Genomic DNA, 13009 nt, shown 5'->3' on the forward strand with positions numbered 1-13009 from the left:
GATGAGATGGGATGAGAGGAGGCGTCCTCGTTTCCGCATCATGAGGCGTTCACGGTCAGCGCACCTCGAATTCGCGTCACGACTTGCACAGGGAGACTGCCAATGTTTCCCCACTTCTGCTCGTCTATATTTCGGCATTATTGAATTCTACGCGTTTTAGTGTTGATAACTAAACGTATGGAGAGACTATGCAAAAATGGTAGAAGGTGAAAGCTACCGTATTAGTTTTGCAAATAAGCATCTTGATGATAAAAATACTTTTAGGTGAATATTCTACGGACGAGACTAAAGGTGTTTTTTTTTTTTTTGCAATGTATGCGTCAAGTAACATTTGTTGTAAAAGCAACGGCATTTCTGGGAAGAAAAAACACAACTCACCAGCAGTCATACATGGTGGCGGTTGTGTGAACTGCTTGCTACTTAAGGACCCGGATAATTTGTGAGTCACAGATGGCCCATAAAATAAAGTAACTTTACCCAGTCTTTAGGGCTGACGCTAACTCTATGTACGATCATCAGCATTCCTACTTTTCTCCAAATGTGAACGCATCATGCGCTACGTACTTCCGGCTTCTCTGGCCGTAAATGTTGACCGTTTCTAACGTCGCCTGTAAGTATTCCACTTTTCTCTATTTAGAATAAACATCAGCTGATTTAACATTACACAAAGTCTAGGGACCTCGATTGTTTTAGTTGCATGTCGTGTCATTAATAGTCTTCTATATTTTCAACAAGGTGAGTACACGAATAATCTTTTAACTCACTGCAAAGCTATGATTTGGTCCATGCCTAGTAGTATCTTGTATTTTGCCCATCCCTAGAACTTACTAAATGTTTGGTAAAGGGGAAATAAACCTGCGGATTTCAATCAAGAAATAAAGTGTAATTTGTAGTGTAAATTGTAAGTACATACTTGGAATTGCAACAAATCGCACATGTTCAATATTTACATCGTAACATCGTTTGCTTACCTTGCAATGTGTTCATAGATACAATTAATGACAGTAAAAAAAAAAAATTGCTTTCTTTTTAAATTTGTTCAGTTCGTCCATTGTGTGTCTCGAGCTCTGCTTGACCCTCGTGCAATGCATTCATTGTCTGGGGAGATCCAGGGCTTCTCCAAAAGCCGCCTGAGGAAACAGTGCAGCCGCGTAACCACAGTGACGGGGAGGAAGCTGTTGGAAAGGAGCACCGATGGCAGCACACAGGTAGAGGAGCTTGAGGACGCCAACGGATGCGGATTTGTGGAGGATAAAAGTCTGGACCTTCAAGTTGGAGTGGTCCGACCCTTCTTGCTGCTGGGTAAGAAATTTAACTGGAGCTTACCTGCATCGGCTAAGTCTCTTTTACTGCACATCGTAGCATTGAGCGCTATAGGGCCTACATGACAAGTTTATCTATGTCTACGCAACATCACTGCATGACTTTATATTAAAGCGTACGGAAAAGAAAGGAAACTAAACCCAAAAGCCCTGACGCTGTTGTCCATCCACATTCTGCTGGAGTGTCCTTGAGCCTGACATTCAACTCCCTCACAGCTCGGCATGGCCGTTCGGTGTCGTAGACGCACACGTGGCACTCCACCTCGCAGACGAGACGACTCGTCAGCGGGGATCAATATCAATATTGCATCTGTTCGGCTCAGTAAAAGGGAATATTGTCTTTATGGCGCGTTGGCACTAACGGCATTGAAGTCCCATTCATCTTTCCTGGACGTCAGCCAATCAGCGGCAGTATGCGCCGCGACACGACACCGCTCGTTTACTACTCTGCTGGGATTTTCTGGGGGCCTGTTTTTTTTTTTCCTTCTCTTTTCTGAGCAAACTCATTTCAGGATGACACACTTACTCCGTGAAAGCCACACACATTTTCAACTCTCCTTATCCATTTTTATAAAAGACAATCGCTTCGATTGTTCTCTGAGGATCAATTGACTATTGCACTTCTTTTTGCCGACATGTACTGTTAGGGTTTTCCAGGTTATCTTTATTGTAGGATTATGTTGGAATGTAACCTGTAATAATTACCCTCGCCTGTCCTGTCTTAACAAAAGTAGTAGAACAAAGTGCTAAGATCTTTTGAACTGATTGACTAGCTGCAGAGGAAGCAATCAAAGTTGTTTTGTTCACACAACATCGTGAAGGACCCCCTGCTGTGCTTTGATCAGCCAGGGGCTTCGGCCATTTGTCTACTCTGACCCCCACTCTCACCCCCACTCTGTTTCTCTCAATAAAAATGGTCCTGCAAGAGGCCTGAGTCAGACTTCATTCGATAATCGCTGTTCAGATAGCGACGAATGGACTCTCCACCTGCAGGTGTCTAAAAGAACTTGCTTGTCTCCTGTTTGGTTCTTGCAAAATAAGTTGGAGTGAGCAAATCTCTAACATGTACCACCAACACAACGCACTGAACATTTTTGACTTAACGCAAATTGTCTCCCAGTGCATACAGTTAACGTCCCGTCTCTGATACGGCTCGAATACTACCTTAGAAGGTGAAAAATGTCCATGTCGGCTTTGGCCCGAGATGGTATTGACGATAGTAGTAGGGCGCCAACTAACAATTCATTTGATAGTCAATGTCTCAAGTTTGACAGACGAGCAGCACGACCAAATGCGACACACTGTTTTATTTGGGGAGTTGGGAGTTGGATCGGACTGAGTTGGCGTTGTGACACGGGTCGGGACAGGCGGCGTTTGGACTTGGTCGTGAGACGGGCGAGTAGTCGGGGATGCCGGCGATCGGGCTTGGTCGTGAGACGGGCAAGTGGTCAGGATGGGCGGCGGACGAGCTTGGTCGGTCACAACAGAGAACTGGGTCGACAACTGGGAATCAGACAGACTACAACAAACACAAGGCACAGTGACGGACGGGTAGCTCATGGGTTGATCTGACAATGGAGTGACAGGAGTGTGACGTTTAAGTAAGTGGACCGGTGATAGGTAAGAGCAGTGATTGACTTGATGGCGTGGCTTTGAGCAGTAACCATGGAGATGGAGTGACCATTGTTACCAGGAGAGGACAGGTGGCACGGCGCGTGACACAATTTCTTTTTATAGATTACTAAATCAGATTTAAAATGTATAGATATTTTCCATCCCTTTATTAAAAAACAAGACATACCGTATTTTCCGGACTATAAGGCGCACCTAAAAACTTATTTTTAGGTTTTCTCAAAAGCCGACAGTGCGCCTTATATGTGGACCAAATTCCGGCCTGCAGGCCAAACACGGCCCGCGTCTAAATTTAAACTGGCCCGAAGCATTGTGTCATAAAATCAATCATAAGTGGCCCGCTGAAGACTATGAATCAAAAAGACTATGGATCATTACTTTGTGACTATAAAGTAATTTGTTGCGTCTGAAGTTGAAATAAAAAAGATAAAATGGGGAATGATTTGATTTGGATTAAAAATCTGGCATGATGCAACCTGGCCTGTTTACTGCAGTCACAAACACCAATATCACCCTTCTTATTCATACAACAATAACAACAATAGAACAAACTTAATACATCTAATAAAAAAAATTCATTCAACTTTCATAAAATTGTTAATTTGTTATTATTTTAATCTTTAACTTTTCTGGTAGTGCAATTGACAACAAATTCTCATTTGCAATATCAACCTATCTGCAAAGGATATAGTAAAGGATATAGTTACATACTACTTACAAGTTCATTCACAATGGTAATGGTTCGTGGAATGTCGGTGCGAATGGTTGGCCCCTATACAGGACTGTCTCGGAAAATTAATGCATTAATGGTGCGCCTTATAGTCCGGTGTGCCTTATAGTCCGGAGAATACGGTAATTTGAAAGTGCAGAAAATGCTCAGTTTGGCTTCAAACACGTTTTTTTTTCCCCCCCATTCTCTTTCAGCCTCTCAGGATGTGGCCCATGACATGGACATTTTGCAGCGATATCAGGTCAGTGTGGAAGTGGAGGTGGGAATGTGTGTGTTATAATCAACAGGGCTGGTGCGTCCTTGCCGTGTCACGATCACGTGCCGAGACGTGAGATGAGTATAGACGTTGACTCGTGCAGTGTTGATTCCGCTCAGTAGAGGGAGTAAATGATCCCAGCACGGCTCCGGGGACGATCGGTTTCATACCTCGCCTTGTTCTTCCTGGAAAGGCACTAGTTGGCTGTTTCTTACTGGTTGTCGAAGCTCATGAGACGGGTGATCACAAAGATGAACAACCATCTGCACTCACACTCGAAACTATGGGCAATTTGGAGCGCTCAATTGGCCTACCATGCGTGTTTTTGCAATGTGGGAGAAAATCGGAGCACTAGAAGGATACCCATGCGAGCAAAGGGAGCATTTCAATGGAAGAAATTGATTTCCAATCAATTTAGTTTGCAGTTTAGAAATGTCACAAATTCAACTGCTGAGTCAAGATAGGTCTGTAGTAGTTTTTTCATAAAGTCACCAACGAGGATGAATGCCACATCACCATCAAATGTTTACTAAACCAGAAAAAATGCAGATGTCCTCTTTGAGTTTTGTTTGCGCGCCCTGTTAGGTTCTTCATCACACTAACTGACTGTTGTAATTTAATTCCGGCGTGCACCTGTGACACGCTGCACAGTAATTAATGCCATCAATCACATGCTAGCATGCTAATGCGCGCAAACGTAGAAGAGGCCATCGGCCGGAGTGGTTGGGGTTGCTGATTTGGACCACATTTGCATTGCGCCTACGTTTCTTCCCAAGCAGATGTGGCGGCGTTAAGAGCGAGAGAAACGAGCACTTGAGTGTATTTGCTGACCTCCTCGAATCGGCTCTTACGCGTCGACCGCTGCAGCCGCGCCCCATAAATGAGCCACAAAAGTGTCATTCACTTTGGACCGCTGCTCTCCATTTGCTGAACACAACACTCGTGGTGCTCTGTGAGTACACCGCAGTCATCATTTTACTCATTTGGCACTCCTGTTTTTATTGCCAGTGTGACTTCAAATAGAGTGAAGTGTGCCTTTATAGGGGCCTGTATTCTGATGTTCTATTCTATTTGGTCATTATCTGGAGCAGTTCACAATTGGTATTTTTCTAATAATATGACAAAAATAAAATGCATCATACTCATCCGAGATGCTGATGAGTACGCTATGCCTGCAGATTGGTAACAGGTTTCGTTCTGACCTACCAAGCACGGGCTGGCCTTTGAAATCCGTTTAGTTACACGAAACAGTCCCACTAATGTTGGCGAGCAGTACTCAAGTCTCTGTACAAAATTGGCAAGAAAGTATATGCAAAAGAAGGAACATGAGCTGCGTTATGTCAAGAGACTCGAGGAGAGGAAGGAGGCCTCCGAGGTAAAGTCCAATTAAGTGAGAGGGTAGACATGGACAACAAACTGAATCAATGCCATCTGTCTCATAATAAACACTCCGTCTGTCCCCGAAGCCCCCCCCCCCCCAGACACACACACACACAGCTGCTTAATTTTCTTGCTCCTTCACAATGGAGGCTCATTTGCTCAAGGTGCCTCATTCTCGCTTTGCAGGTGTCACACGTGCTAAACGTGGCCTACGGCGTGGCCAACCTCTTCCCGCATCAGCTGCTCTACAAGACCGTCCAGATTCTGGACCTCCCCGACACGGAAATCACTTCATACCTGAAGGAGTGCGGCGCGTTTATAGATCAAGCCCGGGCACAGGTAACACATATGTGGGGAGAATTCATCCATATGCACTCACCAGCTGTGTCTCAGGGGAGTACTTGCAATTGGCTCTCAGTGCCCAGCTTTAGTATGCGCTCAATCAGCCAATGCACACTGTCCATTCATCATGTTGTTTCACAAGAGGCGGGTGGAGTCAACAGACGGCCGGCTACGAATGAAAATCAGAAGCTGCGTCAGCAATGTGATCATGCACAGTTGCCATGTTTTTGCAGTTCACTTAGGAATAATACACTTGAGTATATTGTGCCTATGTGGCGCCTCAAAACCCGACATACTGTCGCAAGTGCATGAATCGCTTGAATTCTTTGCAAGTTGAGTCCCGTGTTTTCTGCACCATACGGCGCACCTTAAAGACGTTAATTTTCTCAACAAAACAAAGGTGCGCCTTTTGTGTGGACCAAATTCCAAAATCTGTAAAGTTGTTTTGTGTGGCTTCTGCAATATACAGGCGTAATATGTAGACCCGATGAACAAATCAGAGGACATTGTGTTTTACGTAGATGGGGCGAAAAAACAATCAGAGGACTGTACGTAACACGTAGAGTACGTACCTCCGCCGCCATTGTTAAATAAATACAGTAATCCCTCAGTATATCGCAGTTCATTTATCGCGGCTTCAGTACATCGCGGATTCCCCCCCCCCAAAAAAAAAAAAAAATTAAAAATAAAAATTCTAAATTGAGGAATTATGGCACGAAAGTTGCCCGCACGCCAGCAGAAGGCAGGGAGTGCCCACACAATTGCAGTACGTACACTTGTGCCTTGTTACACAAAAAGTTGTTCTAATAATAATAGTTCTAAAAACATATTTACAGTATTGTACCTTGTTATAATAATAAGAGTTCTAAAAACATTTACAGTATGTACACTTGCACCTTGTTATAAAAAAGTTGTTATAATAATAAGAGTTCTAGAAACATATTTACAGTATGTATACTTTAGCTACATCTACATATGTTACAAACAACACACACACGTATCATATTTATATTTATATTATTTACACATTATTTTCTGTCTGTCATTTATACTATTAATATAGTATTTACATGTTTGAAACTATGTTAATGTTCTAATGATAACATGCACTTACGTATATGGTTTGATATACATTTATTGATACACAAAAAAATTTAAAAATGAGAGGGTGACACTACTTCGCGGATTTTCCCCTTATCGCGGGTGGTCTTGGAACCAATTTTCTGCGATAAACGAGGGATTACTGTACTATCGTTTGTGCAAATCCGTAAAGTTGTTTTGTGTGGCTTCCGCCACACAGAGTAGAGTACACGTAGAGTATGTACATCAGCCGCCATTGATGAATACATTTGTGCAAATCTGTAAAGTTGTTTTGTGTGGCTTACGCCACACAGAGACGTGATATACAGGCATATTCTGTAGACCCAATGAAGCAATCAGCGAACATTACGTTTTATGCAGATCGGGGTGGTAAACCAATCAGAGGACTGTTCTTAACACGTAGAGTACGTACCTCCGCCATTGATAAATCAATACTATCATTTGTGCAAAGAAAACAGCATTAGGACCCTCTAAAATGGCATAGACAAAGAGACATGCTTACGAGGCACAAGTCAAGCTTCCTGAAAGGCCAGGATCATTGCAGAAGAGCAACGTGACAACGATGAGACAACGACATGAAGGAACTTGGCATGTATAATGGCGAACTTGCCCAACTGTTTAATTTGGATATAGAAGATGAGGACTTGGATGGATTTGCGTATGAATATCGATTAACAATAATGTTTTATTTATTTATATTATTTAACATGGTTAAATAGTAGAATAAAGTACAACCGAACTCACTGTGTTGCTCCCGTGATGTTTTTCGTTTACCGTAAGTCATGGCATGCATGCGTCCTATAATGCGGTGCGCCCTATGTGTGGATTAAAAAAAAGAAAAGCCCCAAGAATTCAGTCTGCACCTTTTAACCTGAAGCGCTTTATGGTGCGGTCAGACCAAAGCTGCTTTTCTCCCTGTGCCTTCAGGATGGTGTGGTTCTTGTCCACTGCAACGCCGGCGTGTCACGCTCCGCCGCAATCGTCACGGCCTATTTGATGCGGAGTGAAGGGCTTGCGTTTGACGAGGCCTACCGCCAGGTGAAGCTGGCGAGGCCTTCTAGTCGACCCAACCCGGGGTTCCAGCACCAGCTGCAGAACTTCAAACCATAAGCAATTTTGATTCTACGACAGCAACGATTCACAGCAGACTTTATCTGAAGGTTCCTTCCATATAGAGCGCGACAAGCAGCGCGCTCCTATGTGAGCGAGCACTGCGCTGTTGAGGCAAGAAATGTCCGTCTGCCGAAGGAACATGCCTCCAACAGACAAAGTCCAGTCAAAGGTGAGACAGGGGCTGCTCCAACTTCTTGGGTCCATTAGGTGAGACGTTTCCGAGGATCACCCGAGAATCACCCAAGATTCCGAATGCCCATCAAATGTAACCGCGTGCACGGGCCAGAAAAACATTTCAAAACTGTGACGGGAAAAAAAAAAATCTGTGCATATTTTATAAAAGAAACAAGTTGTACCGCTATGAGAATAAAGTTTGATTCTATTTGTTTTCCAAGAAAAGTGTGTACTATGTGTGTGTGATTGTGTGAGTGTGGTTGCATCTGAGTGAGCGTAGTGTAGCCACGTGTGCTGCTGTGTGCCAGAAACACAGAAATCATCTCCCAATGAGAGATGCTTGTACGTTGTCATGTGAAAGATGTATCTGCTCTTGTTTGAAAGTGCATCTGTCCTCTTTTATTTCTTTATTTATTTTCAAGTGCAGATTTTGGATTTTGCGTTGGCAGCAGTCGCTTGTTGGGGAGTGTGTGGCGGTGGGGTAAAAGGAGGAGTTAAATTGGTCCAAATGGCTGGCAATTCCTGCTGGTCTCATAAAGGTCGTAGATTATTTAACGTGCCTGTAAAACCTGCCGAGTGATCGCATTGCACCGGCTTCTGTCATTGTTGAGAAGCGTAATGTTTGCACACCATGGCTTAATTCCTCCTAATGACAAAATGCTCTTCCAGCCTGACCAATTAGACCAGTATCGCACTTCCATTTTCTCTACACCCACAATTTTGACTTTGTTGTTCGAAATAGTCTCCATGGTAGATTTTGTCCAATTGCAGGAGCGTCCGGAATACACAAACGCACACACACACAAAGTGCAAAGTGGAGCGCGACTGTTCGACTTTGGCCTTTCCTCTTTGTTGCTCTTCAGCGGCCCCACCTGGGACTCACCACAGTGAAGCCAACCGGGCCTCCCCTGATGATTTTTTGACATTTCAGCATCTGGATGAGGGCCTGCAGTATAGCTCTAGCCGTCCCATCTGTAGCATCTCTGGGGAGAGGAGGCGGATAATCAGCCGGCCTAACTGCATGGCGGCCTCACTGATAACATGCCAGCACAGGTACACTGTAAGGCTGCTTTCATTGTGTTGTGTGTGTGCATGCGTGGGAGCACGCGCACACCGTATTTTCCGGACAACAATCTGCTACTTTTTGCTCAAGGTTTGAACCCTGCGCATTGTAGTCCGGTGTGGCGCAAAAATCACAATAAATCAGAATTTTGTGATGTCTAATACAAAAAAAGCTAACGAATGCATTTACCACATTATTGTGTTCCTCAAGCATAATACAGCACCTTCGATGCAATTCTTCTGATGCAACTACTCAAAATACACCCACAATAAGTGAAAACAGAGCGCACAGCTTCAAAATCAGCAGAAAGACTGACATTAATGCTATGAAAACGAGTGCATAGACAAAGTGAAATACAGTTTATTATTGTTGTGTCATCTCAAGCTTACCGCTTTACTGTGTCCGTCGTTTCCCTTAGATTGAAGGAACTGAACCATCAATGAAACAAAGTCTTTCGGCGAATCCTTCTCTATATTTACAAAAGACTTCTGAAACACTCCTTGAACAAGCAGGACTTTGCCCACAGATGTGGGAACACTGCTTGAAAATTTAAATTTGACCAGGCACTACTTTGAGGTTCTGATGTTGTGCAATGAGTTGTCTGGGTTGATGCATCCAACAACGGAACATTTTGATCCCTCCACTTCAACATCCTTGAGTTGTTTGGACTACAAAAGTCTCTCCGAGTAATAAACATGGCGGATTTGCGAATCCGCCATTTTTATGACTTGGATTTTCATTTGGCAACACCCATTACCTTGTTTGGTTTGTCCCGCCCCAACGGATGTGATGTAATAGATATAAATACGTAATAGAAAACGGAAAAATCTGAGCGGAGTAAAAAATAGCCCCCCAAGCAGATCATAAAAGTATCTCTGCAGCACCTGGAGGGATAGATTACACTTTTCTACAATCTTGGAGACTCCAAGTACACAATAAAATTATTTTAAAGGCAAAAAAAGTCGATTTTCCATGATATGTGTCCTTTAAAGGGAGAGATTGACTCTTAACAAAGGGATAGATTTGGCTCTTAATGAAGGAAATAGAGCTGCTGAAGCTACTGTAGAGGTTTCCTCTGGCCACTAGAATGCACTGGCCTATTGTTGATGACATCTTGTTGCATCGCCCTTTTCAGTATTTATTTATCACCCGGTCATGTGATCTCCGGAGCTATACGTGTAGCTCGTATCGCATTGTCAACTTTACCCCTGTATGTGCTCCAATTTTATTTATTATTACCGTATTTTCCGGACTATAAGTCGCTACGGAGTAAAAGTCGCACCAGCTGTAAAATGCATAAAAAGAAGAAAAAAAAACATATATAAGTCGCACTCGAGTACAAGTCGCAATTTTGGGGGAACTTTATTTGACAAAATACAACACCAAGAATGGACATGAATAGGCAACAACAGGCTAAACGATACGGTATGCTAATGTTACACAAACGCAAACAAGGAACTAAGAATGTGCCTGAGGTAACATATTAACAGTTATTCAAATAACTATAACATAAATAACAAGTTTATCAAACCATCCATGTCACTCCAAATGATAAAAGCCATCGAAATCATCTCTGTGTAAACAACACCGCTGCTGACTCCGGAAGTACATGCGGCACTGACATCAGACTCATTGTCAGTTGCAGTTCCAATTATTCTACAGGCCTATATAACTACATATAAACGATATATCAAATAAGTATAACATAAATAACACGTTTATGGAACCATCCGTGTCACTCCAAATTATTAAATCCATTGAAATCTTCATCCTCTGTGTCACTTGTAAACAACTCCGCTGATTCCGGAAGTTAGTGGACGGATTCAGACTCATCGTCAGTTGCAGTTCCAATTATTCCACAGGCCTAGCGCGCCCTCATGTGGTTTAGTCTGAAAATAACATGTGAAGTGAATCTACTACTAGTAAGTAAGTAGTATGTTAATGATCAAGTAATAATGTGTTAATAATCTCACATGTAAGTTGCTCCTGAGTATAAGTCGCAACCCTGGCTAAACGGAAAAAAACTGTGACTTATAGTCCATAAAATACGGTCTCTTACAAATGGTAATTAAACATTAAAACGCCTGCGATTTATAGTCCGGCGCGGTCTACATACTTTTCTAAGAAATAACTCAGGAATCATTAAGACCGGTGCTTCCTAAGTGCAGTATGTGAACGTTTTCTGTTTTTCTAGTGTTGTATTGCGGCAAAATGCCAGAGGATCTTCCAGTGCAAACACTTAAGTCTTATCCATCCCACATGTTGGACCATCTCATGGTCCAGCAGAGCGTGTCAGAGTTCACACACTTATCACAAAGCAGCAAAACATCCCATCCTCTCGCGGGGATGCAACATTTTCATTTTTTTCTCTTCAGGCTTGCCACTCTGCTGTCGTGAGTTCTCTTATTGCTCCCAGTGTGCGTGTGATGTATTATTAAATAAAGCAGGCTTTCGTTTAATGCGCACAACGCTGGCAAAGTGCATATCTGCAAACATATGTTCACTGCTTACATAATGTGCGCCTTTATATGAATCAAAGAGTAAATAAATAGAGACCCCAGCAAGGACTTAAACAGGCGACATTTGCATTTGTTAAATGAATCCAGCGGCGCTTAAGGGAGGTTTTTAAGCTTATTATTACAGCAGTGGATCATGGGAGGGGAATTCATCAGATAAGCCGCTTAGAGTGGCCTTTATTTTCCTCAACGCTCTGCAGCAATGTTTGCTCAGTGCACCAGAGAAAGAAAGATTCTCCCGGGGGGGGGCACGGCCATACTCCCTGCGCAAATGTTGCAACACCCCCCAGATTTGTTGCATATAAAAATAAACAATTCTCTATCCAAACAAATATTCTAATTCAGTTAGTGAGACGACATCATTTTCCCATTAAAATGTTTTGATTATTATTGCTTCATTCTTCAATTTGGCCCTTGAGTGCAATCGAGCTGGAAAAAAGGCAGAGAAGTGAAAGATGCTTGTAGTCATCTTGAATTGAAACCTTGACGTGCTTTTAATGTGCTTTGTTTTTGCCAGTGGGAGTCCTCATCGTAGCATCAGGCACACTCGGTGAGATGGAGATGACCTTGAGAAGTTGAGGAGATGGAAAACGCCTTCTGCTCAGCACAATGGAGACGGCGAGCCAAGCATCTGCTTCTATTTGCGTGAGTCAAGTGGCACTTGCCAATCAAACTTATGTCACGTCATTTTTCAAGTTCACTTATCAGATATTTCAGAATCGTAATTGGCCGTATGTTCAGGCGTGTACTCGTCCTCCGGCTCCATCAGGCGGGGTAGGCTCCACCTCGGTCATCAGCCTAACAGCGCTCAGCGCCATAGGAAATGGACACCTCGTGTTCCTAATGTTGTGGCCACTGAGTGCGTATTAATGTTGTCTTGTCAAAAGGTCAGTGAGAGCCAGCATCCAAAGAGCAATTTGCGCTTCTATTGGTTGCTTTCAGAAAGTTCCTGTTAGGTTTAGAAGGATTGCGCGGCTTTCAACTCTCAGCTGTGGCTACAAAGTGGTTGCGTCGGCAGTCACGGCGAGGAAGCAAATGGTCTCCTGCCGCCAATCATTTCCCACAATACACTTTAGCAAAACCAAGCGCGAAGCAGACCGCCAGAGTTCGTGCGGTTTCGTGTTTGGGAAGGAGTTGCTGCCCATCTGCTTCCAACTGCTTTTATTAGGACCATCTTCAGCTTTTGGGTGTTAACCAGGTGACACCCAAAACATTTTAAGCAATTATATATCAACACGTTGGCTGGTTAAAATGTGGAGCAAACGAGCTTTTTGTGAAAACAAACATCAAGCACAACCATCTGTGCTCCCCTTTTCTTTATGTTAACGAGCAGGCCAGGGAGGAATGCACCACGGGATAATCCCTCTGAATCGTTTTTTT

General features: G+C 43.3%; 1 protein-coding gene across 2 annotated transcripts; it reads left to right on the forward strand.

The window, feature by feature from the left end:
• The first annotated feature begins 119 nt into the window (after nt 1-119).
• Nucleotides 120-8275, forward strand: LOC125978134 (dual specificity protein phosphatase 19). 2 transcript variants are annotated; one of them, XM_049735212.2, is made up of 5 exons: nt 120-610; nt 1044-1302; nt 3879-3925; nt 5507-5659; nt 7691-8275. In XM_049735212.2, exons 2-5 carry the CDS (start codon nt 1086-1088, stop codon nt 7871-7873), a joined length of 600 nt encoding a protein of 199 aa, XP_049591169.1. In that variant the 5' UTR covers nt 120-610; nt 1044-1085; the 3' UTR covers nt 7874-8275. The 2 variants fall into 2 exon arrangements, with proteins under 2 accessions (XP_049591169.1, XP_049591170.1); XM_049735213.1 differs by having other exon boundaries at nt 608-735.
• The last annotated feature ends 4734 nt before the right edge of the window (nt 8276-13009 follow it).

The sequence above is a fragment of the Syngnathus scovelli genome, chromosome 12 (assembly GCF_024217435.2).
Source record: "Syngnathus scovelli strain Florida chromosome 12, RoL_Ssco_1.2, whole genome shotgun sequence".
NCBI lineage: Eukaryota > Metazoa > Chordata > Actinopteri > Syngnathiformes > Syngnathidae > Syngnathus > Syngnathus scovelli.

Excerpts from the sequence above, each read along its gene's own strand:
- LOC125978134 (XM_049735212.2), top strand. The coding sequence starts at position 1,086 with ATGCATTCATTGTCTGGGGAGATCCAGGGCTTCTCCAAAAGCCGCCTG. Across the intron at positions 3,926-5,506 it reads ACATTTTGCAGCGATATCAG|GTGTCACACGTGCTAAACGT; the intron begins GTCAGTGTGGAA and ends CTCGCTTTGCAG. Across the intron at positions 5,660-7,690 it reads TAGATCAAGCCCGGGCACAG|GATGGTGTGGTTCTTGTCCA; the intron begins GTAACACATATG and ends CTGTGCCTTCAG.